We start from the raw sequence: 27,899 nt of genomic DNA, 5'->3' as shown, positions 1-27,899 counted from the left end.
CCCTGGAAAAGCTGCAAGAGCTGGTTGGAAGGTGCTTCTGAGCCCAGTGAGCTTCAGCTTCTCCATCTAATGACGCACGCAGCTTCAGTCTGACTGGTTAGCATACATAATTAACCTGCTCGCTCGGACTTCAGAAGCAGCTGTTCAAATCTGTTTTACAAGAACTTGTTAAGAACTGATAAAGTATTGAAGGCAGCTATGTAAACACCGGGAAGCACGGAGCACTCAAGGTCTCGGATTGCCCTCAGGCTGCCGGAGCCCACGTGGTACCAACAGAGAAGCACCCTTGTGCTCCCTCCTCAGGTCCTGGCCACTGAGAACCGCCCCCCCCCCCCCCCCCCCCCTTTTTGGAAGGTGTTTGTCTGTGTCATTGTGGAGCCTAGGCCCTGCCTGATCACGTCTCCTGCCTATACCAGTGAATAAGATTTCAGAGTCTGGGGCAGGGACCATCTGCCAAGAGATGGACACTGCAAAGCAAGAAGAATCGGCGTGGCAGGCCTAATGGTTTAAAGATGAGAGGGATTAACTGAAGGAGGGACCCAAAAAAAGCAGCGTGTCTTCAGAGAATTTACCTGGGAAGGTGGGTGGACAATAGATGACAAGCAGAGCTAAGGAGATGGGATGCTGACATGACATATCCTTGTAGCGGCTACTTCCTTCCTATAGCTATCCGAGAATTAATCTCCCTCTGGAAAAGGGCTGTTTGCACAGATAAGTTGTTACTCCTTGCACAATCCAGCAAAGGGAACCCAAGCTCCTTTGCTGTAAGACTTTGGATGTCCTTGGATGACAAAGGCAACCCCTTACTGGGCCACTGGAGATTTGGATGTGGAAGGCACAGTTTCTTACTGTTGGTAAAAGCCTGGCTGAGCCTCAGCTAAAACACAACTCGAAGCACTTCAAGCTTAAAATATCATCTTCTACTCAGGAAAGCCACCAAGGCCCTGGGCTGGGTCCTTCTGAAGGTTTAATTTGGGAAAGGTCAAACTTCAGAGAGCTTCTGTGCTGAACGTTGCACTGAACTTGGATCTTCAGTCTATTAAGGGAAGAAAACTGCAACATCTAAATGCTGACAAACCACTTTCTACAGAAGCCTCTTCAAGAAGGGAAAGCCTTGATGCACCCATTCCTACCAGGGAAACACGGCTTTGATTCATCTGTTTTTAAACCCTGGAGCAACAAGAACAAGCTGTGGTTGTGCCCCGTGGCTGGTACGTGCCTGTGAGCCATACCGGTGTTTCAAAGGACTCTACTGGAACTCCAGAGCTGACATGTGGGATGGGAAAACTGCTCCCAGAGCTGTCCTCTGCTCCCAGCGAACACTCGACCTGCCCCTTCAGCTGCTGTTACTCACCGCCGCCACCCTCCCAAAAGAAGTTTTCATATTAGATCTACCAGAGAGAAGGAAAAAGCAGCGCACACAGGAGTTAAGCACTAATTCGCAACAGCTCAAGTCAACAAGCAAATGTTGAGCCACTTTTGGGCATCTGAAGCCCACCCTCTGCTGCTCTACCAGTGATCAGGCAAGCCATCGTGCCAAGGAGATCTTAGCCCTGTGTCCAGGAACTACTTCATCTAACTGAGGGCTCTTACGCTGAGAATCACGCTTTCCAGCTGCATGCTGGTAATATTAACGGACGTTTAAAAGTTCCACGATAAATCCTTACTTGTTTGGGTCTCACACCAAGAATCATGGGAAACTACAAAGCTTGGGCCACATCTCTAAGCCTCTGCCCATCTCTTTACTACCACTATGTCAAACAACTGTTCTATGCACTCATAACTAAAAAATGAAGAAAAGCAGCAATAAATTATGTATTTGCGCTACTGAGTTTCTCAGAGCAGAGAAGCTGCTACAATCCGTTGCATCAATTTTAACATGTCCAAGACTATTTTTAAAAATGCTACAATATGAGGAATTGCAGCGTTTAGCTCTATCTTATACTTGTCACGCAAGCCTGGGAAGAGACAGCAGAGGCAGCACTCTTGGGTATATGGAACATGAGACATGTTGCAAGCACTTAAAACTCCTTCCAGATCATCTTCACGGCCTGTACCTGGCTGTCAAGATGGAAACAAGGGAGCAGACTATCCTATTTAGCCTCCCTGAGGGACGTCCTCAGATCTCCCTTGAAGCACCTGCTGCTGGCTACCACCAGTTTGTTTGCTTTTTTCAAGGGTGTATCTTTTTTTATTCCCGTTTCACTAAAGCATAGGGGACACCCCCAAGTGTCCCTTGTGTTGGCCCTGGAGATTTTATCTGACAAACCATTTAATCTGGAAGCTTTGTCCTATGAAAAAAGGGCAGTGGACTTCAGGATATTGAGCAGGCCAGATCTGCAGAGTAGCTCTTACAGTCTTGTCAGGCAGCTGTCAGAGGAATCAAGCAAAGTGGGCTGAATAACTCAGCATTTAGATCACAGCTTTGCTTGGCCTCATTTGTAGTTCCACCCTCAAACAAAAATTGCAGCTGATGAAGAGTCATTTCGCATCAGAACAAAGTGACTCGAGGTTTAACCACTCCAGAGTGACGTGGCAGAGCTGAGGGGAGGACTCCACCACCAAACCTCAGCATCTTTTGGGGATACTTGCACTCTCCGAACACCAGTGAGCTTTCACAACGCTCCGTTAGGAAAGCTGCTACCCCAGCTCACACTGGGAAGATGATTAGATCGTGCCACTCATGGAGGCTCTCCTTGCTGAGCAGGCCCTGCAAACCTTTCAGGCAGGGCTTCCACGGACAAACAAGTCTTACGGTTATTCAGTAACCAAACAAGAAAAAAAAAAATTACAAATCAGGCAGTTGCCGTCTCTGAAAAACTTAAGCTGAAGACCAAATCTGGGCCAGAGGCTGTACATTTCTCACCACTGGATTAAATGCTGATTGTGTTTATTCTATCAGGGGAGAAATAAAGTCCATGGCTTTGCTACAGGCCTGTCACACCAGGAAATGGCGCCCTGCTCCTGTCTGCAGGAAGCTGATTCTAGGGAAGGCAAAGGACAAACTTAAAGTGCAATTCTTATTTTTTTAAACTTATTTCTTATGTTTGCAAGACTAATTCAATTTGTGTCTGTCTCACCAGCGTGCTAAGACAGTCCTTCTAGCGCCAGGCTTATCCACAGTATTTAAGAGTCCTTACTGGGAGCCGTCCCTGACCCCAAGGAGGTACTGACTCTACTCCTCAGCATTGTTTAACATGTCCTTCCAACCCTTCAAGCGCAGACCCACCAGCACCCTCACCGGCTCTGCCAGCGCTCACCTACCCTCACCAGTCACTGTTAATGTTTAGCTTGGGCTCCCTCCAGCTGAGTTACACACCTGTGACCACATCCTGCTCACACTGATCACAGGATAAATCATTCCCTTCCTCTTTGAAGGCACCTTTGACACATCAAAGCTCATAACCCCGTTCCGTCCTCTAGATTAAACTCCTCCAATTCTTCCCCTCTGTCCTCCTAAGATGTGTATTCAGGATCATCTGCCCTAAGTAATGTCTCAAAGGGTTTAACAACTGGTCTACAGCTTGCTTAAATGGCAGTCCCTGAACCAGGCACAGCACTAGTAAGCCTCAGCTTAACTGGAAAGTAACAAGGAACAATTACTTGGCATTTACTGAAAATTCCTGCTCTTTCACAGTACAGAAGCGCTTTCTGCAACAGCATCACTGATTCCTTGATTGTTGCTCTTGGATCACTTTCCACAGAACTGCTAACAAGCCATTTTCTATCCAGTAATTGTGCAACCGGGTGCTCCCATTTCAGTTTAACATTTTTCCTTGCCTCTTCTTTGGTTGCACACCTTTTCTTCCTAATCGTTTCTCCGATCTCTCAAAATTGTGTTGAATCCTAACCCAGTTTGCTTACGGTCTTCCCTGCTTCAAGTCTGCTAATGATTTAAAAACCCTACCCCGCAAAACTGCGTACACCACAGCAGCAGTTCCTCCACCCCTTATTTCAGATCACCCCCATTTAAAATGGACGGGGCCCCCGTAACGGGAAGGAATGGGCACTGACACACAAATGGGCAAAGAGTCCTCATTCCCCCAGGGTGGAATCACAGTAACGTCACTCATTCCACAATAAATTATTTACACCCTTACCTTTAATTTTCTGTTTGTACTCTTCTGGTCGGTGGAGGTACATGGCTGCAGCGTCACCATTTAGAGGATCTATAGGGTTAGGATAGGCCAGCAGCTGGGGCAGGAACGATTCAAATATATTGGTGAGATCTGCAAATGAAAGACACAGTTGTTCATGCCCACAGACCCAGAGACAGTCCGATCAATCATCCTGCAAGCACTGGCATGGAAAGAGCAGCCCAAAGCTTCAAAGGCAAACGCACTGAAAATCTGGGCACAAGTTAAAATAAAGGAAACTGCAGTGGGGAAAGCACATACATGGCTGATAAGTCAGCTGCTGCTGCTGAAGGTACGCTGCAGCTCCTCAGCTAACTGCACAAACTACTCGATACCCCAAGAACGTAGATACAGATATCTGAGGGTTAAGCAAAGAAGTGGAAGGACACAATTGTCAGCCCTGGCTTTAAAAAAAAAAAAAAAAAAAAAAAATGGAAAATGTGAAAACAAACAGTGCACCGCTTCACCCCTCACTGAATTCTTCTATTTCTGCCTCCTTCTATTACCGTCTTTAAATGTCTTATGCTTCATGACTAAATTGACATATCTCAAGCATAAAGCATCTTCTAAAGTGCTTTAGATGATTGTGTTAATAGAAAGAGCAACCAACAAGTCCCTCCTCCAACTCAAAACAATTCGCAGAATGTGAAGAGCTCACATTAACACCTTGGTGCCAGTTGGCATCTGTCACTAAATAATCCACAACAGGAAGCATGCTTCTGGTGCCGATGAGTAATTGTGGATACATGAAACCCTCTTCCCACATCCCTAAGACGACAAGTACCACACTTCTAGCGGTGGGGGTGTTCAGAAACAAGCCCTGCGTCATCACTTCTCCTGGGGGGTTTCAGAAGGACCACGCGCACCCACGCAGAGCAGAGATTAAACCCCCAGCGCAGGGCTGTGCGCCAGGTTTTGCTTTAGCCACTGGAGAGCTGCTGATACAGGCAGACCGGCGTTCGTTGTGTGGGGTTTTCTTTGTGAATATTCTACACGTCTTTTATCAGGATCCCCCTTTCCTCCCTAAAGGATTTCACTTTCCTGGTGGCAGAGAAATCCTGCCTGTGGATGAGCATCATCCCTCCCCTCCAGCATGGATCCAAGTGGAGCTGGCAGAAGGGAAGCCCAACGCTCCCTAGGATCCACCACGTGAGCAGTCAGCCATCCCAACCTGCCTCTTACAGGAACAAGGCTGTGTGACAGCTCCTGAGCCCAGCCATCACCGAGCCTCACGGAGCTGCTAAATTCAACCACGTCTGGTAGACAGCAGGGACTTCAGAGCCCTTAGCTTTCTAAAAGATTCACCAGAATGGGTGGACAGGTAGGGGAGGAGATCTCCAAGCGCTCTCCCCATGCAAACGGTTACTCTGGCTCTGGGCTGCAGACACAGAAGATCAAGCTCTAACTCTATTGCCAGCAAAGATACAGCCTCAGAAGAGCGGCACAGGAGGTCTAGGCACCCCGCGTTGCCAGCTCTGCAGATCTATCAGCGGGTGTGCTTTTAGAACGTGCGTTCAGAGCTTGCTCAAGAGGATCAAAAGGAGCGTCACGGTTTTGTCAGTTATTCTCTCCTGCACCAACACATCCAGGACGTATGGACACTGTGCTATGACTATTTCAGTTGCCCATTCAGCACAAACCCTGCCGAGCAAGAGGAAAGGCCATGGCTTTATATACTCAGGAGCACAGGGTTCGTTATAACTGCGTCACCCAACTACAAAAAGTAAATGACAGTGATTACTATGGATAACAATCGGCTGGTCTCTGTGATACAGTGATACCACTAATAAATTAGGTGTCTTTACCCTGAAATCTCTTCCTGCTATATAGAAGCAGCTGCCCCTTCCAATATTGGCTGAGGACAGGGATGAAGCACTTTAAAGTGCACGTGGTACCCTGACCAAGTTTGCCACGGCTGGCACACTGAGCAGCCAGGTGCCACCAGCTGCTTCTAGGATGAAGCACAACAGCAACTGCAAGAAGGATCCTCATCCAAAAAGGGACCACAAAAAAAAACAGTGAGGATATTCTGTAAGAATACTTTCTTCCATGGTAGCAGCTTGTCCTTGGTAAACCAATTAACCCTTCTAGGTACTGGGTTTGGACACTACCAGCAAGAAGCTGGGTCAAGTCTCTCCACAGAGCAGGTTTAGACCAAGTATTTCTTTGTGGTCGTTAAACAACTAAACTCATGTAGGCTGAGGAAGCAGAGCCCTGGGACGCCACCATGGCTCACGGGGCACACTGCAAGGATTTTTCTTTTTTAAGAGACCTCAGTAATTTCCCCCTTCTTCCAAATCCCCAAAAGGGGCATTGGCTTAGCAGGAACTAGTTGAACACATGCAGGAAGTCTAACCACAGCACTGAGGACTTGACACTTCATTAAGGAGAGGGAATTAACTACAAGGTCCTCATGAATTTCTTGGTAGCTATTCTGGGTGTCTTCCACCTTAGTTGCTCCTTGAATTATCTGACCCATTTCCTCTGCCAGAGCAGGAGCGCTCTGGTTTAAAGGAGTGACACTCCCAACAACGCAGCTGTGCCGGGAGGCACTGGGAAATATTATTTCCCTCTTTTCATTTCATGTTCAGAAATGGGCCACCTCCTTACTTCACATAAGGAGGCAATGCCCTGGAAGTGACGAGGTGATGTAGGCGCTCTAGTGCTTGATGACTTGTGAGTGAAGGGGCAGAGCGAATGCAGTCACCCCAGAGTCCTCCCTGCAGCTCCAAGGCATCCTGCAGCAAGGCAAGGGAAGTTTGCAATCAGATGGCTGTCAAGCGATGCACTTTCTAATACCAAGTTTCACCAGTTACTGTGGAAGGTGCTCTGTACAGAATACACTCCTGATACCTTCAAATGGCCTAGCACCTATCCCTGATCTCGTAAGGAAAAACGCGGAAGACTTTTGCAAGCTTGCTGCTATTAATACAGAACATGCAAAGTAAATACCAAGCTGGTTTTTCTACCTCTACGAGCAATAACGATGACAAAAATACAGCAGCACTCATTAGCAAACCTCTCATAGAAAGCCCTGCTATGAAATTGTTTGGAAACAGTGCCAAAGTCCCACTGTGGCTGCCTGGGATGGCGTGCTGCAGGACAGGGAGGATATCCATGCATGGCTTCCAAAGCAAAACCCAGACTGCCAGAGCACAAAACCAGCACCATGGTTACGCTGAAGCGATTTTCTTTTGTCCAGCCATCCCCACGATCTGCAGGTAGCATTTAAGGCTGTGGAACAGCAGCACACGCTGCACTGAGCTGGATTCTGCTGCCGACTGAACCATGCAGGTTCATCCCCAGCAGAGGCCTTGGGTTGGCTTTCATTCCTCTGCCTCACATCAGATCCTCCAGGACACAAGAGCATCCTCTTCCTCCATTAGCAACACCACCTGGGTCACGGTTAAGCTGTTCACTCACAACAAAACCATGTGAAGTGTATGCCATGCATCTACTACATGAGGATTTCAGGCATTCTGATGAGGAGTAAAGTTCAACAAGTTGCTATAGCAATTTCCCACCCAGGATTCACCAAGTCTGGTATTTCCTTACAAATTGTGCTTGCGTGGAATGTGAAGTAGCTCGTCTCTCTAGCAACTGCTTCAGAGCTTCAACTTACATAGGTTAAATCAGTTTTTCATGGAAGAACGTGAAGGATTTGATGTTCCCCTGAATACTCTTCCACAAAGCATAACTGGAACATCTGAAGAAGTTCACATTTTTAAAATGCAGCCAACCTAGACTAAATACTCAGCTGTATTCCTTTTAACAATTTCAGCTTTCTCTAAATGCTATTTTAACAGGTCTTCAGCTACCAGCTGATCTTTTTGTGTCTCTAAAAAGGAGAGTATAGCCAGAAACAACCTAATGGGAAATGCAGAGCATTCTACAGCAAGCAGTGCAGTCATTAGATGCAATACCACCTCCCAGCCTGCAAGGAAATGGTGCTGCCATGACAAACAGGAACAGTTTCTGGTGCCATCTTCTGTAGACGGGGGATCATAACCTTGTGCACCAAGAATACCAGCTCAAATGCACATACAAATTGCGGATGGTGTAGCTGGAACTAGGTTTCACTTCAGATACAGTCACTCCTCTCTTTCAATGCTGAATCATGGCAGCGTGCTATTGTGCAGTTGCCAGACAATGCCAAGCAATGGACTGAGTGATCCTTTGTGAGGTTTATGGAATATTTTCGTGCCTCTGGCATAAAAACAGGTTATGAAAGTATATTCACATGAAAATCTTATTTTTCATATGATGCTGGCTCAGTGAAGAGTTTAAAAGTTCAGTAAAAAAAAAAAAAAAAAAAAACAAACCAAAAAAACCAAACCCAAAGTTGGCCTAAGATCATCTGTCTCCAGCAAGCCATGTTATGTTAGCGCACCAAATACGGATGTTCATGTGATCAGCTTTCAGGGAAATGCCAAACTCACCGTAGAGAGCTGTCCAAGTTTGATTGATTACATCTAGACATACAGTTCCTGACCTGAAACATATGGAAAGGATGGAATTAAACACAGTCACACTCAAAAATACTCTGGGGATTTAATATAATCTCCCCGCTCCCTTCCCCTGCCCTGCCTCTGCCCCACTGTTTCAGATAAGCTACGATTTACTTCCATCTTGTGGTTAATAGAGGGGCAGCCTTTAACTACATGAATCTTCATTCTCTGCACAAAAGAAAGGAAACTGGAGCCTTTACTGAATTCATTGGTCCATATGGGGCTCTGCTGGAGAGACTGAAGCATAGGTGGCTCCCCTTAACAAACCTTAACTAAAAAGAACATGGCAAAACATCTTATATTTTGAAGAGTTTTAGTATAGATGTGAACTTCAGCTAAAGAGGGAGCTACAGCTTAGCCAACGCTGTTCCTTGTTTCTAGAAAGCCAGCACGATGCCAATGAAGAGGGGGAGTAGCACCCTTGGATTTTCTGTAAATGAAGCATGTTGCAATACAAAGACCACATCTGCCAGAGAGTCTGCAGCATGCAGCGCTCTAGTCTTACCCACAGCCTGACCCACTCCTGCAAGTTAACTTGTGACAACATCTACTTCTATCAAATTCCCCACTCTGGACTCTTAGATTGATGAAAGCATCATTCAACTCATCAGCATATAATTGTGAAGCCAAAACAAAGTTGCAATTAGACAAACTCCTTAGAAAAAACACACACTAGGGATTTACTTACGCTTCGTCAATGTTGGGATGGAAAATTTTATTCATGAATCCTGCAAAGAGACACACTGGTAAATAGCAGAAAACAGCAGAAGATTTTTTTTCCACAAGAGAAGTCTGGAATTTACTGAACAAGGACTCATCTGACTAGTTTCAAAGAAAACCCCGCCTTAGCTATATATAGCTAGGTAACCTTTAGAATACTCAGGCAACATTCTGACTCAAGGGTCCTTGTCCATTCCCTCAAAATTCAGCAAAACCCTCTGCTCACAGTGCAACCGTACCACAAAGGGTTTTGTGGTTCGGTATTATCTTGAAAAGAACTACCCATCAGCACAATCGAGCACCCACATCTGATGAAGTGTTTTTAAAAGCGGCAAGGATCTTTTGAATAAACACTAAACTTAAGCTCAACATTTGCTTTAGGATTACTTTTCTGATGTCTCCCAAGAAAGATCATCTATGAACTTCAAGTTGCAACATTAGTCTACATGTGTAAGCCATTCAGGGGCAGAGGCTGGTGCAGAGAGCTAACACTTCAAGTTTTGCACCAATAAAGCAATTAATTCATCACCTGGTACCTCTGGTCTCCTAGAAAAGAAAACAGCTCAGATGCAAGGTCTAGAATGAGAGTGCTCATCATGGCTTTGTCCACATTTCAGACTTAGAGATTTGACAGTGCTTTCTTTTTTTTAACTTGCAAATTGAACTGTTAAAAAAAAAAATCCCGTGGTTTCAAGACTTACAACATCATGGTGGAAGATGCCTCACGCTTTAAAGACTGCATCTGATAGCAGCAGCTAGAGATAAGCTGTGTGTTCCAGCTGCCTACTTTAACCTCGAGTTCAAGATTCAAGACAGATGGCACCTCAGAAACACTCCTCTTCACTCATAAATAGAGTTTATAAAACAAAGGTATTAAAGGAATTCTAACACACCACACTTGGCACCACAGCCTGGGCAGAAATGAAGCACATCCACCCCAAAAGCCTAGTGTTTCAGTTGATGGCTGTCAGTGGATGAAGAATCCAGCTTCCAAATTCTTTCCTTTCCTTTCAATAGGACGAACCCAAATATCTGGGCACGGGACACGTCCCCAGAGCAGAACAGACACAGTGCAGGGATACAAAACTGGGTTTTCAAATTATTTCACTGCCAAACAGACTGAATATTCTCATACGCTTCTGCTGGCTTGGCTGAATCATTTGGGCTCTGCCCAGAAGGGCTGCTGCAACCCTTGTTTCTGTCTATACCAGGTTAAGCCACTTCCAGATCTTAATGTTGAATTTTTTTTTCCAGAACTTAAAATAAAACCTTCTTTCATCTGTCGTACTGCCATCCTGCTGCCTGTAGAGCCCAACAAATGCTGCCCATGTGGGAATCGCGCCTCTCTGCAATAAGCAGAAATCTGCTTAAGTTAACAGCAACTATTTCTTCTGACAAAGGTCTGTGTTTATAAAAATGGGTAAGAAATGTAGGTCCGGGATATTGACTCAATCCATTTAAAAAGCTCTTTCCAGGACTCAAAACACACAGAAGGTTTCTCTCCAGAGCAGCTCAAAAAGTGTCGAAACACGTCAGTGTTTAGCATTCAAACTCCTCTACCTTCACCACCTTTATCCAGCCACTCCAGGCAAGACACTGCAGTAGCACTGATGTACCATCTCTGCCCAAACAAGGAGTGATCGTGATTTGAGTGACAGCATGGTTCCCATCTGGGGTAAGAGCTGACATATGGATTTAACTCCCTTTCTTTCCATGTATTATGACACAAATATAATTTCATGTTTACTTGTACTGCTTGGATTTTGCATAAATACTACGCCAGGCTGAAACGATGCCTGAAGCCAGAAAAATCTCTAAAAGAACCACCGAGAACTGCATAAACAACTCCACGCTAACAAGTGTCTTTCAGGAATACCTTCCCATGATTTAGCTTGAAAAACTGAAGCAGGCTTAAAAAGGGAAGCTGTAGTTCCATCAAATATTTACGTTATGGTGGCTCTCACAGGTTTAAATCAGGTCATGGATCCATTATGCCGGCACTGGAGAGCTGCAGCAAGCACTGATCCTGATTCTAAAGCCTGTCTCTCTCTTGGAGGGGGGTGCGTGTGTGGGAAGTTAAGTTTCTGGCAAAGCAGAATAGGAGAGAGGATGAGGAAAGACACCAGGTAACAAGAATAGGATGGTAATGTGTAGACCTGCTGAATTAAACACTCTTTGTTCTGGTATCTGGGACACAGACTGGCTCTCTAACACAGCTAGATGCAGGCATCCCTGTGTCTCATTCTCTCATTTTGGTTTTCTGATCATCTCACCTATTTCCTAGGACCTTGTACCACAGCCACCTGCAGCTGGTTGGCCAAGGCTGTGCTGCAAACCCATCTGTAAGGTTTTGGTCAATTCTTCATTCACACACTTCAGCATTTAAGCTGCACTCGATATCCAGGGAGATGAGATTAGGCTGTCCACTCAAGCATCTCCTGTGCTACAGATTTGTAATTATTCTCTGTCATCTTTGCACTCACCCAGGCAAGGAACAATCCCTTCTTTCACATTGGCCTTGATCTCGAGGTTTGCAAATGAAACAGTTGTTCTTCAAGAAAGGACACAAGCATCCTCTCCCTGCACTCCTCGTTTCCTAGGTTGTTGCCACATCTTGCTACTCTTCAAGGTTCCCCCAATCTCATTCTCCATAAACTGCCCAGGCCAAAAGCAGCTCTGTTCATATCTTTCCTTTTCCTGACCCAGAAATAAGCTCAAACTATTATCTCCTCCTCTATTTGAAATGTAAAGTCTCCTGCGGTCATAAAGCGCTAACGTCTAACTGACTTGCTCTATATTTATTTTTACAAATACAAAAGACAAAGCAAGCATAAACATCCATGTAAAAATGAAATTCCAATTTAAAGAGGAAGCCAGGAGTAAAAAAACTCCCAAGCCAGCATAAACACTGGGGCAGGTTTATTGCCACAGTCTTGAATACAGCACACCTTGATAAATACACTGTGCAGAACTCCAGGTGAGCACTCCATGAAGAGTACCAAGGGACAGGCTCTTGATTTTGGGTTCTCACTATAGCCTGGAGCATGAAGCCACGGTAACAGCCTGAGCAGTTTTGATTCCGTGTGCTGGATGAGCTGTAAACACTTAATTTAACATTTTAAAACAATATTCACACTGAACCCTGGAAATGCCAATGCTTCGGAGGAATTTGAGCGGCAGAGGGGCTGCAGTCCACCCTTTCCATACAGAGACACCGAGGTCCAGGATCGCCTTTGAAGGTAAAGCAGGATTGCATAAAATCCATATGGACAAAAAGCCTTTGAGGGATAACCAAAAAAAAAACCCTGTACATCCACAAAGGAGTTACACAACAGAAAGGGACACGTCTGTTCCGATACCAAAGACACTGAGACCAATATGCAGATTCTGACCTTCAAAAATGCTGGTATTTCAGCAATAGCCCTGGAGTAATCACTCCTTGGGTTGACAAAAATCTTCGAAGAGAAGCGCATTTTTAAATTAAAAATCAGCTAACTGAAAGGCTGTCCATCTTCCCTGGTGCTGCAAACACAGAAACCCTCATAAAGCTCCAGCTGCTGGACATAGGCCAGTATGAAATGAAGTTTTCTCACCGTGCTCAGGCACGAACCGTGGATGGATCTGAACATCCAGGGCACTGGCTCGCAGTTGGGTCAAAGCGGTCACTCCGTGGATCGGGCCCTGCGGCCGGGCGATCGCCGAACACGCTCTCCAGGTGAGCAAAACCACAGTGGAGAAACAGGGAGGAATTTCAGACTTACGTTGACGTCAGCGTCTCTCTTGACCAACTCCAGACTAAGGCTCCCAGGAAATGGCTAGAAAATGCCAGAACCAACGTGCTGTCGCGAGCTGCTTTGCCATGAAGTTCTCCTCCAAGAGACAGAGCCCAAACACCTGGATAACTTGGGGAACGCTGAGGACTCCCAAAGCACCTCGCGGCGTCCTCTGGAGCTATTAGGCAGAAAGCTCCTGCAAGGGGTTGTTCCGCATCGATTGCTCCCCTATCGCTACGCCCCTAGGGCCGGACTGCGATTTAGAAAGGATCCCCTGCCTTGGTGCAGCCCCCATCAAATGGTTTGGGTTGGAAGGGACCTTAAAGATCATCTAGTTCCAACGCCCCTGCCCCGGGCAGGGACCCCTTCTACTAGATCAAGTCGCTCATCTACCATTCACGCAGAACAGACCCAAAACTTGGAGGTAAAGAGGAATCAGAAACCTGGGCTGGAGGCTGCCTCCTCGCCCTTTCCACAGCTCCAGCTGCACAGTGCTGGCCCGCAGCAGCGGAAAGCTTTCGGCACTCCTCGGTGCTTCTCCTCCAAGTCAGCAACCGGCTGCAATCCAACAAGCGGCGCTTCAAAAAGTGGTCCGTTGCTTATCTGAGCTCAAAGTACAGCCAGTAGGTTAGCTGAGAGGTCCCCAAAAGAGATTTTTTCTTTTTTTTTTTTTTTTTTTTTTTCTTCCTGCAGCACAGCTCTTCAAAGCAATGCTAGTGCTGCTAACCCTGCAGAAGCACGCGGGAAGGAAGAAAAGCAGCGTGCCAGCAAACACAGCACATCCCAGCCTCCCGGCTTTGCGGGGAGTCAGCTGCATGGCTGACCCACACCAGCGATAAATGCGAAAGGACTTCCCACCGGCTCTGGGAACCGCGCCAGAGTGGAGCTGGTTTATATCCACTTACCCATCCCAAACTCGCCACTGCTTGCCCACGTGTCGGCTCTCTCTGCTCATAAAATAAGGCCAGCTGGACACTGCTCTACCCGAACAACTGTGACAGCAGACTCGTTTCCGTGTACCACCGTCGTGCCAAACAAACAGCCGACAGGACAAGTGTATGTAACCGCTTCTGACTTTTCACTGCAGCAAGACTGACAAGCCTCAAAGTTTTATTTTTAATGAGAGATTAAGGCAAAGTCAGGAAACGGTTCAGACTGCCTGGCTGGCGAGGTGGGAAGGTGGTTACAGCCCCTCTGAGGCAGGATGCAGTGAGTTTTAAATACCACACCGAATCAACGTGGCTTGGGTGACCACCCAAGACTCGGGGCAGAACTAAGTGCACAGGGGTCAGCACGCAAAAGAGCTTATGTACAGCAGAGAGAGGTCAAGAGCAGTGTTTTCCCTCTGCTTTTTTAAACCATTGGACAACCTACCTAACGGAAAAAGATCTCCCAAGTGCTTCTGCAGTGTTGCCAAACAGCCAAGTAAGATTAGCCTAAACTTAATTTTTATTACTTCCCCCTCTCCAAACACCCAAAGGTCTGCAAGGGAACATGCATTTATTTTTTTTGTTTTTGTTTTTTAAAAACATACTGCGCTCATTTCAGGGACTACCTTCCTGTGTTACTGATCCCAAGCCCGCCACGCACCACAGGTTGACAAAGCATGGTAGGAGATGGGGGAGAGGGCACGAGAGTAAGACCCCTGCCCGAATCCTCAACTTAGCACCTATTCCCTTCTGCAGACTCGGACAACTGGTTTAGCACATGGCTGTTCCCCATCTGAAGGGCACAGGATCCGCTCACCTCAGAGACTCACACCTCGTCCAGAGCGCTCAGGTCAATAAGATCTCACTGGTCAAGTTAAGGATTTCTTTTTTATGAAATCTGGAGGTTAGGAGCTATTCAGAGTACTAACTACAGAGTCAAATATATCACCGTGCACTCACCGCAGAGGCATTCGCCGCACGGTGACGGCGTGAGGTGCTGTGTAACATCAGCTTGCTAACAACAGAAGTCAAATGTTTATATTACCATACTCAAATTCTAGTAGCTTTTCAAAACAATGTCATAAATAATTCTGCAGCAGTTTCATGAGGGAAAGATCCGGACAGAAAAATATGGCTGTAGCTGATGGAAAATAGTGGCAGAGCTATAAACTCTGGACCTCCTGCTCAGAAGGAATCGCTGAGCAGTCCTTCTTGGAAGCAGAAAAGCCGTATCCACAAGCTTACAGACTGGTGCTAAGAGCAGCAATCTCTGGAAAAACATACAGGACTAGCACAAAGCAATTGCCCAATATCAGTTCATCTCATCGCTTAGGTGCACCATCACCTGATGCCCAGGCTTCCGAGACTGGAACAGAAGGCAGTGAATCTGTGCCAAGTCAAGCTGAAAACACCTACCCCATTTTGTCAGTCTGTTCCCATTCTCCGCTTGTAGCGGGGAATCTGCCGAGGGTGCACAGTTGTGCGTCAGAGGGGAGTGGAGACAGGGATACAAATTACCTTTACGTGTCTCGTCTTTCCCCGCAGACAAAGCTAAGTGTATTTGAAAGAACAAGCATTTTCACATCGCTTATAGGTCAGAATAAGGATCAACACATGAAGGGAAGAGCAAGCTCAGAATGGTCACAGGCGATAAGTGACTCATGAAATTCTAAGTAGCAAAATGTAAGGCAATCCAGAAAGGAGCTGAAAGTAAAAATAGCAGCTGCAGTTAAAAAGAAAAATTAAGCACAGGCCAGGAGAGATCTGTTAAATCCTGGCTGAAGCTAAACACTGCTTCATTCCTGTACTGGCTGCCACAGTGTCTCGTTCTATACATACACGTACATATACACACACACTTCCATATGTTTTGTGTACAGACTATGCATTTTGTTTTGCAGAACACTTAGGAGAAAGGTGAAATATAAATGCAAGACATCTGCAGATAACTGGGACAGAGATGGGAGAAAAATGAAAACTGTGTATAAATATACAGAAGTTATTTGAGAAATTGAGGCTCTGAGCGTATTGTACGCAAACTTTGCAGCTGTGACATTTGATTATTAAGAAACCAGAGTGACTCAGTGCCAGCCTAATATTTCTGCAGATTTTAGTAATAAAATAAATGCCACTGTGCTTGCAGGTAAGAGCTCAGGCTCCCAGGTTCGCATGTTTCTACTGCTCCTATCATCTAAGCAGCACAGGACATTCACACTCCACGCTTCCTCCCGTGTTTATGGCATCAAAGAGCATTAATCTCCAGCTCTTGGCAGGCATACGGACTGATTAAAAACATACAAAATTTACACAAAGTGTTCTCGTGATTTGGGAGCTCAAAACAGTACTTCAAGTACTTCACAACTCCCCTTTGAAAAAGCAGGAACAGACTAGGCTGAAAGTTCCCCTGAAGATATTAAATCCCAGGGGGAAGGGAAAAAGTAGTGAAGCAGTGCCAGCAGGGTTACTGAAATCATAAACAGCTCAAAACATATTGTCTAGGAGAAAGCAAAAATGGAACCAAACGTCTAGCAGGGGAGTGCTTCAGGTTCTCATAAGCACACAGGGATATTCACATTAAGAGACAAAAGCATTAAGAGCTGCAGCATTCACCAGCTTCAGAAAGCAATTGGGCATTTTTCAAGAGTTGGTTTTGTTCTAACAAACTGCTCAAGTTCAGGAGGTTTGCTTCAACCCTGAAGAACTGGATATTTAGGGATCATGAGCAGAGTTCGTTCATCTCGGTGGGAGCACTGAAGCCCAGAGCCAACATGACAGCCCTACATCTGGCTCCATTTAGATTCATGTTCTTCTAGGATGCACATTTCCCTTTCTACTCTATGCTGTATAGCTCTTGTTAGGAAAAATCACCCTGCACCAATATGGGATCTGTCCGATTACACAACAAAGACAAAGCAAGGAACAGGTAGTGCCAGAAATACCAGAAAGGTACAGCAGGACATAATGAAACACTGGAAGCTCTCCCAGGAACTGCTCTTTTCATGTAGATCCCTGGATGGTTTAGGTCTTTCAGCAGAGGCATTACCTACATTGTAATCCTGATCCTCCTGGAAACTCTGCTGGGGCACATTGAAAATAAAGAGGTAACTGGTGACAGCCAACAGGGCTTCACGGAGGGCAAACAGTGCCTGACAAATTTGGTGGCCTTCGATGACGGGGTTACAGCGTTGGTGGATGAGGGAAGAGCAACCGACATCATCTGCCTGGACTTGTGCAAAGCATTTGACATTGTCCCGCATGACACTGTTGTCTTTAAATTGGAGAGACATGGAACTGATGGATAGAGCACTCAGGGGATAAGGAATTGGCTGAGTGGTCGCACTCAAAGAGTTGTGGCCAACGGCTCGATGGCCAAGTGCAGAGCGGTGACACGTGGTGTTCCTCAGGGGTCGGGGCTGGGCCCAGTGCTGTTTCACATCTTCGTTGGGACACGGACAGTGGGATCGATGCCCCCTCAGCAAGTTCACCCGTGACCCCGAGCTGTGTGGTGGGGGACACGCTGAGGGCAGGGGGGGCATCCCGAGGGACCTGGGCAGGCTGGAGAGGGGGGCCCGGGCAAACCTCGTGGGGTTCAACAAGGCCAAGGGCAAGGTCCTGCCCGGGGGTCGGGGCGATCCCCAGCACAAACCCAGGCTGGGCCCTCGAGGGGTGGCTGGAGAGCAGCCCCAAGGAGAGGGACTGGGGGGTTGGTGGGGGGAAAACTGCCCGTGAGGCAGCCCCGTGTGCTCACAGCCCAGAACCCACCCGTGCCCTGGGCTGCAGCCAGAGCAGGGGGGGCAGCAGGGCCAGGGGGGGGATTCTCCCCCTCTGCTCCGCTCTGGGGAGACCCCCCTGCAGTGCTGGGGCCAGCTCGGGGGCCCACAACAGCAGAAGGACCCGGAGCTGCTCGAGCGGGGCCAGAGGAGGCCACGAAGATGCTGGGGGGGCTGGAGCAGCTCCCCTGGGAGGCCGGGCTGAGAGAGTTGGGGGGGTTCAGCCTGGAGAAGAGAAGGCTCCGGGGAGCCCTTCGAGCGGCCTCCCAGGGCTTAAAGGGGGGACAGGAGAGGTGGGGGGGACTCTGGGTCAGGGGGTGGGGATGGGACGAGGGATGATGGTTTTACACTGAAAGAGGGGAGATTCAGGTTAGATACAAGGAAGAAATTTTTTATGATGAGGGTGGTGAGACACTGGCACGGGTGGTCAGGTTGGACGGGGCTGGGAGCAACCTGATCTAGTGGAAGGTGTCCCTACCTGTGACAGGGGGGTTGGGACTGGATGATCTTTAAGGTCCTTTCCAACCCAAACCATTCTATGATTATCAAGAGAGCACTGTCCGTCAGGCAGCATCATTTAATAGACTACAGGACTAATTACCAACTCAGAAGGGCAGGAAATAAATGCCACACATATTTGAGAAGGAAGCTGTGGATGGGAGAAGGGAGCAAAGATGTGGCAGAAGAGCCACTACACCAAATGAAGTCTTCTGCTAGAGACCCTCAAGGGTGAAGAGGTCCACTACTCATTTAGGATTTAAGAAAAGGTCCTCACATTTCCAGATGACAAATCTGGAGCCCACTTTTAAAACCTTTTCTATTCAGGTTTGTCAGTCACACTTTAGAAGAGCACACGAAGTTTTCATGTACCTTATACTCACGAGCCATGCTGGGATAAAAGCAATTTGAACAGCTTAGAAAGCAACTATTAGCAGTCATTTTTCAGAAGTGGCTTTCTAGAACGCATGGATATGCTTCAAGCCATCATGTTATTTGCTGCAAAAAGCCCGTGCCACATTCAGAACTGCATTAAGATTTTCTATGATGGAAAGAAAATTTTAGCCTACAGTACTAGAGGAACAAGGAAAGCTGCAAGGACAGCATTTCTGCCCTAAGCTTCGGCATAAAAGTGTAATTTATTAAAGGAAAAGAAACTGCTGGATTCTATACTTTGTACAAGCCAGTGACTTACACAGACAATTTGAACTCTGCATGTCATCGCTGCAGTGGGAGCTATGTGGTGCTGAGAACAGAAGGGCTGCAAACAAGCTACATGTGTGCTCTAGATGACCTTCTGTCCATTTATGGGCTCCACCATCTCTGAAATCCTTCACTTCTACCTCTTTACAGATCAGAGACTGCCATGGCAAATTTCTTCCCTACTAATTCCTACCCCCGTGTTATCCAGAGCTCAAGCTGCCTGGGGACTGGTGGGTTAGGACACCCGTGCTCACTGGAACAGGCAGACCTGGGAGAGGACAGGATCGCATCTCATTCACAAGCTTGTGAACACTCCTGGTTCAGCTGGGAAGAAGTCTTGCTCTGGAGTTATCTGCAATGCCAACACCAGTGGTATCAGGCACCGCACACTGAGTGTTGGCCTCCGAGAGCAGCGGCGCGGAGATCAGGCTGGCCCAGAGGAAGGGACTGAGACGTCACTCAGCCCTGGCTGTCCAGATAAGCTGGGCTGGGGCAGCAGAAATGGGAACCAGACAAAGAAAAACAAACCTCTTCCTGCAGCCAGCTGGAAGCTTCCCCGGGTCCTAGAGCTCTCCTTGGCGCTTCCACTCCCCAGCTCTTTCCTCCCCACAGCAGAGCTGGGCTCTGCTTTGCTAAGCCAGCTCTCGTCTAGCACCGACTGTTTATTCAACCTGAAACCTCAGCTGCACACTGCATCGCCCGGGAGGTAACTCGTGCTCCCAGCAGCCCTCGCCCAACAGACAGCAAGGCAGCTTTTAGAGCAAGAGCCAGCTTTTTTGGGGAGCTCTGCGAGAGAAGAGGTGGTTTTCAGCCACTCAGAGACTCATAGGGCCAGGGAAGCCTGCTACAGGGTCTGATGAGTCTGAAATAAAACAGTCACAGCACAGTGGGGAGAAGCAAGCTGATGGATGGAAAGATGCTGTACCAAAAGGAAGACAGCAAAACCAACATTAGAAGGGACAAAGTAATTTGAGCAGGAAATAATCCCCTCTGCACCCAGCCACCACCCTCCCCAAGTTCACAAGGAGAAAGGCCACCCTTTTGGTGTCAGTTCTGAAAATACAGCTGGGCCAACTCTGATCCCCAGCTGCCTTTTACTCCCGCCTATCTCAACCAGCACTAAACAGCCTCCAAGCCAAACCACCAAAAGGTCAAACCCACCACCTTCCATGCAACTAGCCAGAGCCTAAATCAACAGCACTATGAATATTCAAGAGCCTTTAGCTGCATTGGCTTCATAGGCCACTGGAAGTAAAGTTTGTTTTTGCTTTAAGCCAGCAACCTTGATTTCTGATACATACAGGAAGAACATCAGGAGAGAGAAAAATAATCTTGAGTAGACTAGCACCAAAGCAATTAACAACAAGGAGACTGGGTTTTATATGCTTTCTGAGAGTTGTCTGTAACCAGCCCACATTTAAGATTGCCAACATGACAGTACCCTGATCTGCATCGGTTTGTGGCACTTGAGAAGCAGGGAGGGAAAAATGACTGGCACCAAATAAACATACTGTGAATCTCGTAAACAGTCTCTAACCTAAGAGGTTTATAGCAAGTTTCAGAGCTGACTCAAGAGGAAGGAGAAAAGGGTTTGCATAGCTGCAGCAATACTGCATTGTTACTCAGCTGCAGGCACATTTCTGTGGTTCAGTTAAGGTTTCAACAGAAAAAAAGAAAGGAAAAGGACAGCGTAAAAACAGCATCGCTCTTTCCCAAAAGGCACAGTTCACATTTGAAACTACACAGATTATTTCTCACACCAGAGAGAGAGACATGTTAAATAGAAGGCACTCTTAGCCTAAGAGTCTATTTTAAGAAAGCAGCCAATACTTATCAACTCCAAATCAGGATGTTGATATTGGAAGGGACCCATCTTGTCCAACCCATATAGTCAAGTTTCCACATCAGTTCTCTTCAGGCAGTTTTCTCCATTCTTTAGAGTCCTCCAGTGGCTTGAGCCACAAGCACGCCCTTCTGATGGAGAAACGCCATGTCACTGAGTTACCAGCACTTATTTCATAAGCCAGGATAGAGATGTTGGAACTTCACGCATCTGCTCCGGTTTTTCAAGCAGTATTGGCTACTTTATTTATAGCTTAAGTGATTGGAATAAAGCTAGGTACCAGAAGACATCCGAGTTAGATCGATGTTGCCCAAGGACAAAGATAGGATGGATACAGTCTTAAGAACATTTCCTTATCAAACTTCCTATTTGCTCTTGAAGGTTAAACAAGCCTAACCAGTCTAGCCAGCTACAATTTTTCTGCTGATGGTCCCTGCTTCTACGTTCTTCCACATATGCATCACCTAGCCAAGAGGACACAGGCTTTAGCTCCTCTCTCCACTCCCATCCACTTTTGGGCAAGAGGTCCCAAAAGCTAGGTTCACCCCAAGACCATGAACATGCAACTGTGGTCTTTGCCCTCCATACCAAATGAGTCATTTTATATAAACAGGCTCCAGCACTCACTGTAGTATCCTGCACCTTTCCCACAAATGGCTGTATTATTAAAAAAAGCACGTGGTGGAGAGACTCAGTTCATCAACACACAAACGTGTGACCGAACCACATTTCCAACTCCTAGCTCTTCAGCCAAAAGACCAAACTTCCTATCTACTTGGCACATGATATCTTGAAGTCTAAGGTAAAAGCGTCCTGCAGACTTAAAGATCTTATGATTGCACTGAGGATCAGTGCAACTTCACCTGCAACAGTGCTGCAAGCAATAACATCTCTCCAGCATAAACAGTAAAAGGATTTTGACTGAAAGTTATTGGTTACCTATAGATGGGGATTTGAAAGGGTATTTATCAGGAAGGTCGACTCTAACTTTCCATACTCCACCTTCATATGGTGCTGCAATGAAAGAAATGCAGGTATTAGACACTTTGTATCTCAGGAGAGAATAAATAGAACTACAGCATTAAGCAAAACACATCTTTGGAATAATACTTAGCTCCATCAGGGGGTAAGATTTCATATCAAACCTCCTACGGTAAAAGCCTTTTTCCTGTGCTGCCTGACAAGAAATACATGATTTTAACTGATACTCCAGAAGATCTCAGCACAAAGACATGAGAGCCTTATTAAAAACAGAGACTTTAGAATACGCTACTTACCTTTAGAGACGTTACTAAATTAAGGCACGCTGGAGACCTCACTTGTGATCTAGTCACTAGAAAAGCCATCTTAATTACAAACTCTGCAAAAATTCAAGTGACTCTTGTAAAACTTATGAGCCAGGTCTAGAAAAGCTAAGGATCAACAAGAGCGGTGCTGAGGGCCGTGGCAGAGGGCTTAGCTGTCTAAAGGCAGTATCCAGCTCTGCTCAGCTCCAAGGGAGATGGCTCATCCCCATTAATGCTCACAGTTGTATTTCTCCCCACCCTTCAGAGAGTGGCCTTCAAACACTGCTACCCTTTGATTTCTCACCCCCTTTTAGATTTGCTCATCTCTTCTTCCGCTCCAGAAGAATGTGTCATTTCACTGTTCCCCACCATGAGCCATTAGTTTGTTTTTTATAGAAGGGCTGGGTCGTATACTTACTTCCTTGTGGTCCATAAAACTTCACAACAAATTCATTGAGTCCTCCTAAGATTGTGACTTCGTGTTTGCTCTCAATACTGTTACATCAAGTAAAGGAAAACATTTAATCCAGGAAACAGTCCATTTCCTCAAATACAGGTAACTTTGTAGAAGCCTGTCAAACCCGATAGTTTAAAATATTCAAAATATTCTACAACATGCAATTTAAGTGTCTTGACACATCTAAGTGACCACACCACCACAATGACGTTAGTAAAAGCCAATTCTACACACTGAAAATCCCTCCCCATGCATTAAGCAATCTTGAGATGATGCCTCCCTTCCCCTCAGAGCTGCTTAGTGTTTTCCATCTATTTCTGCACAGCGTAAACTCAGATTTAAGAAAACACCAAGTGCCTATCAGCAGCGTATTTGGAAATGTATGCAGGCTGTGGAGGGGAGCTAAAAATCCAGAAACAGCAACAGCTCCAAAGCCTCATCGCACACAGACACGAACTCCAGGAGCAAGGCTCAGAGGTGAGGCCAGGACTTGGAGATCTCTCTCTCCTTTCCAGCGCTCAGGAGACGAGCCACAAAATAGAAAGTCACCCCTGCCAACTGCTCGCATTAAATGTTTACTCCCCTGCCCAGATGAGAGGAGCAGAGCTCTCTCCAGTCCCTGCTCTGACAAATGTGAGAGCTGATGAATTCAATTCTCCTTGGCTGCCTTCGGCACTGTCAGATGGCCTCCCACAGCTATGATGCAAATTATGGCAATCTCATGTTAATTTGACTTGCAAGACCAAAAAACTCTGCGTCTTCGGAGAGATGGCAGAAGGGCGAGATTATGAGGTACTGTTGCAGTGTGAAAAGAACAACTGTATTTCTCAACATTTAGAGGAAAGAATCAAAGTGCCAGTGCTCTGGGAAGAAGGGAATACAAACGGAAAGTCAAGAAATCTTCATTTCAAGTAAGGCTCAGTTAAGACAATTAACAGTGATGCTTCAGCACCTAAGCTCGCTGAAGAATTCTGCTATATATCAGGGTTAATGGATTGTGAATAATACCCTACAGCAATTACCTTTAATCAATAATCTGAATATGAATTACGAGGGAAGCATCAGAAAAAAACAGAGCAGGAGAAAAATCAAAGGTTCATTCCCACCTGAAGTTCAGAGTGCTTCAGCTCTGCACCACAGAGGCTGCCCCCATTTGAGGGAAGGGGGCAACGCACAGAATATCTAATAAAAGATCCTTAACATCGCAACAGCGAACTTGGCAGAAACACTCAGGCCTTCAAGAGGAACTGAAGCCAGGTTCCCTTTTACAACCAAGATTTTTCACTCTGATGCAAAAGGTTTTCTGCTTTTAAGGCACAAAATTTTGCCCAAGCTCTCCACTTTGCAGCTATTACGCACACCTCCTCACCCCTTCGTGGCACTAAGCAAACAAACACCCGTGTGCCCAGGCACACACATACATGCTCACTTCAATATTCCTAACCCACCAGGAACATAACTGCCTGGGACCTACCACCAGGAACAAATAATTCTCAGCTCAGACCTATCCCTGATCTCACATTACGATCGATGAACTCTGCTTAAGGTGCGTCATAAATTACTTTAAGAGAAGAGGCTCCTGTATTCAGAAGTGCCAATTCCGTCACCGGCAGTCTGTGTGCATACTCATATGAAGGAGATCCAAGTCCCACCTTCAGGGTCCATCAGGGTTTATTACAGTTCCTCAAGTACACTGACTCCCAGATTGGACAGTTTTCCCACAGTGCCAGCTCCAAAAGAATTTGGACGCAATAACCCTCTTCCCCTCATTCTCATGGGGAGGGAGAAAAGTTTATAGCGGTTTGTTTTGGCTCAAGAGTTTTCTTGGTTCAGCATAAGCTGCTCTGCCCTACAGTTAAACGGCAAGTAGCTCGCTGCACCTGGCAGTCACCCAAGAGCAGCTCACAAAGAGCAAATCGATGCCTAACTGCCCCCTGTGCAAGGGATTTCTCTGCTAAGAGCCATCTCTGAGAAAAACGACCTCCCTACAGGTTTGTGGAGAGTAGCTTAGCACCGAAGTATTGCAGCTTGCTTCAGACCTGATGTTGAGGGACGCTTGTCACCAGATCTTTTCACGTCACTACCATGACAGTAAGTTCTAAATACAGGCTTGTCTGAGCTTAAGTTCCTTTGAAAGTGTACACACTCACCTAATGGATAACTATTCCAGGTTTAGAAATGGGCTCTTACACAAACCTGCTGTGTATGATGATGCCCGAGAGTGAAACGTTTAATACTGAAGTATGTTAACACTTGCAGCAGCTTCGCGGATCAGGTTAAATACAATACAGGTTTTACTTGGGACTAAATCCAGTATCACTTAATAAAAAACAGCTCTCCCAGCCTGATCTTCAGAGCAAGCTCCTGAGCAGCTGTAGCTTATATGCTCTTTGGCTCTGCAAGTTAATATCGACCATAAATTAAAGCAGAGTTTTCTGCACTCAGATTCAATCCTGGTGTTCCCAAGTTCAAAAAACTATTAGTAAGCAATGTGATGCCTTATTTGATTACTGTTCCTGTTGTGGCAAGGACCTAAAATTCCTACCAAAAAAACCCAGCAAGTGAATTAGGTTCATGAAAGGTATAGGTATTGGGATGCAGATGCTAGGTTTGGGAACAATCACACTGTTTATTATTAACATGATACAAGAGTTTGGGGAGAGACTGAAAACAAAGTGAATTTCAGCAACAAAGGGGAAATCTCTGGAAATCTATTACCAGATCTGAGGAAGCTGGGGAACCCTCTTTCCTAGGCATGAGGTGAATACCAGGTGAGCCCCCACTTTATAACACAAGTGGGGTGAACCATCTTCCTTTTCCCATCTCCACCAAATTTTCTGTAAAGGTAGAGATGCCCAGGAATTTGAAATCTCAAAATCCCACTAGCAAAATAATTGAGAGCATCAGCAGGAAAAGTGCATGGAGCAATTACAGAAAGAAGAACTTTTATACCCTATGAGCTCTTTCCATCTCCAGGAAGTCTTCAGAAAAGGAAATATTTATTGCACATCTGGGACTCCAGGAAGGCCAGAACCCAAAGCAGACCTCAAGGCTTCTCCATCCCACAAAGCCGAACCAGGGAACCCTCTAGTAGCACAAGGGAAAAACATGGGGGAACAGCAGAGGGGACCTGACATGTTGGGAGGACTGTCTGGACCGCATTCCTGGAGAAAGCTCCACCACAGCTCATGGCAGTGTATCTCAGAGTAAAGAACGCAGGCTCTGACCCAACTATTTTCTCAGCTTGGAGGGATTTTTTCCATAAGGCAGACGTCTAAAAACCAAATCCCAAATGAATCCCACTCCAAACACACCAGCAATTAATCAGCCATCTCAGATCCAAAAAAAGAGTTGCCAGTTTGGAGACCCACAAGGCTTAAAGGAACCCAGTCATACCTGGGGCACAATAAACCTCCTCTCCTGCATTCAGAGCTAGGTGGGGCCTGATCCCGCAGCAAGCCCAGGTAGCTCCCAGGAAGCAGAAATGCTCCAGGTCTTCAGCAAACTGAGTACAGCTTCAGGAAGCCCCAGGGAAAGAGCATCAGGAATTCAGAGCAAGATTTCCACAATTAAGGTGACAAGAGTGTTCACAGCAACCCCCGTGCATTTCTCCCAGGATAGTTACACTTGCGCCCAGGATTCCCACCCTCCTTGTTCATCAGCTCCTGACATAAATCTGTGCAGAAAACACTCCTGCGAGCACTCAGGACTTCAAACATGCAGCCAGCATTTAAGGGGAAGACCACAAACTCTTCACCTTGTTTTAGTCTACTCTGTCCAAACTCCTTTAAGCCCACGCTCTCTGACACTGCACTCTTCATTATTTAGATTTGCAGAAAGAGAACAAGCAGGTAATGCTTAAAGACTTTAACATTCTCACTTCTAGTGGCAATTCAGTGGTTCATACCGGTGTGAGCAGTCTGCCTTGTTTCCACAGCAGGGCACACGGCTGCACTGTGTGTATATGGGGTCAAGATTACAGAGCTACAAAACCAGCCTGTAACACATCACATGTGCTAAAACGTTTAACAAAAATACAACCAAATCCCTTTCAAGACTCTCAGCTTGCTCCTACTAGTCTAGGTGACTTATGGCCTTGCTGCTTTTACCTCCTTATCATCTCAGTATACTAATTTGACTTTGTGTCAAATATAGCCGGTGTAAAAGTCAAGAGAAAAGAGCAAAATCTGGATACAAGTCAGGTTTTTAACAGATAAGAAGTTCAAAAGCTTTACCTTAAGACCACAGGAACTAGAAGGGAGTCCTGAAGACCTGGAGATAAATTCTCTTAGTCCCAAAACTATTAAGAGAATTTTAATGACAGTAAATTTGAAAATATTTAAACGATAATATAGAAAGCGAGCTTATTTTCAAATATCAGTTCAGAAGGGGTTGCTAGGAGAGACACAGAAGGGAATTTTTCTGCGGCTGATTACAGACTCCCTATATAGTGCCTGAAATGTGCCAGAAGCGCAAAGGCCAACCGCGCCACGTATTAGCATTACAGTAACATCCACAGCCCCCTATCAAGATCAAGGCTCTATTGTTCAGGGTTGAGCTTGTAGGAAATTGTTTCTTTGGTCAGAACGAAAAGTGATTTAAAGCATTTTGCCCATTCTGCACTGGGACAAAAAACACACAAAACCTTTCAAATCTGGAGAGAAAGAGAGACTGCCCAACCATCAGTCAGAAATAGACTGGCCACTGCGGATTTGCCTCTTCCAGGGTCAAGTTCCCATTCCCTCATCCTTGTGTGGGGCCACCCACCACCGTAGGGCTGGATCTCCCCTGCAGTAATAAAAAAAAATTGTTAGGATCCGACTTCACACTCAGATCTCCCAAAATCCCAGATGAACATCACGGCCAACAGATGGCTAGTCTGTTTGCAGGGTTGAGTGGCTTTTTCCTGGCAAACGTTTAGCCTGAAAAAAACCCTTCATTAAGTTTATTTAAAATTAACATAAGTTATAAGCTTAGGAAAATCAGTTTTCTAGATAAAACTATTTCACTGAAAATATTTTTGCAAGCCCAGCAACACAAATGGCCATGAGCAGCCTGTCCCAAAGAGGCAGACAAAGCAGAAAGATGGAATGCTCCAGGGAAAAATGAAGTTGTATATTTATCTATGTGCATCTCAATAGAAGTCACAGGTAGGTCGAAAGCAAGTCCCTGCCTTCTGAGGATCTCTCCCATGTCCTCTCTTGCTTACAGAGACTTGTCCAGAGCTTTCCTTCCAGGTGAAGAACCTCACCAGGGAAGACATTCTGAATTTGAGAG

At 46.1% G+C, this 27,899-nt stretch overlaps 1 protein-coding gene across 2 annotated transcripts in view; it reads right to left on the bottom strand.

Annotated features, from left to right (window-relative positions):
• UBE2H (ubiquitin conjugating enzyme E2 H) overlaps positions 1–27,899 on the bottom strand; it is a 57,093-nt gene that overhangs the window by 6,467 nt on the left and 22,727 nt on the right. Inside the window, exons 2-6 of one of the 2 annotated variants that reach the window (XM_032986728.2) lie at positions 22,584–22,660; positions 21,819–21,893; positions 9,333–9,372; positions 8,576–8,628; positions 4,101–4,229 (exon numbers count right to left, since the gene is read on the bottom strand). In XM_032986728.2, coding sequence (XP_032842619.2) covers positions 4,101–4,229; positions 8,576–8,628; positions 9,333–9,372; positions 21,819–21,893; positions 22,584–22,660 — 374 coding nt within the window. Of the gene's footprint in view, positions 1–4,100; positions 4,230–8,575; positions 8,629–9,332; positions 9,373–12,957; positions 13,021–21,818; positions 21,894–22,583; positions 22,661–27,899 lie in introns of those variants that run through there. The other variant, XM_032986729.2, reaches the window with a different exon arrangement.

The sequence above is a fragment of the Tyto alba genome, unplaced genomic scaffold, assembly GCF_018691265.1.
Source record: "Tyto alba isolate M040663 unplaced genomic scaffold, T.alba_DEE_v4.0 Super-Scaffold_2, whole genome shotgun sequence".
Lineage (NCBI taxonomy): Eukaryota > Metazoa > Chordata > Aves > Strigiformes > Tytonidae > Tyto > Tyto alba.
The sequence above is the reverse complement of the archived record's forward strand: the minus strand, read 5'-3'. Positions and strand labels throughout refer to the sequence as shown.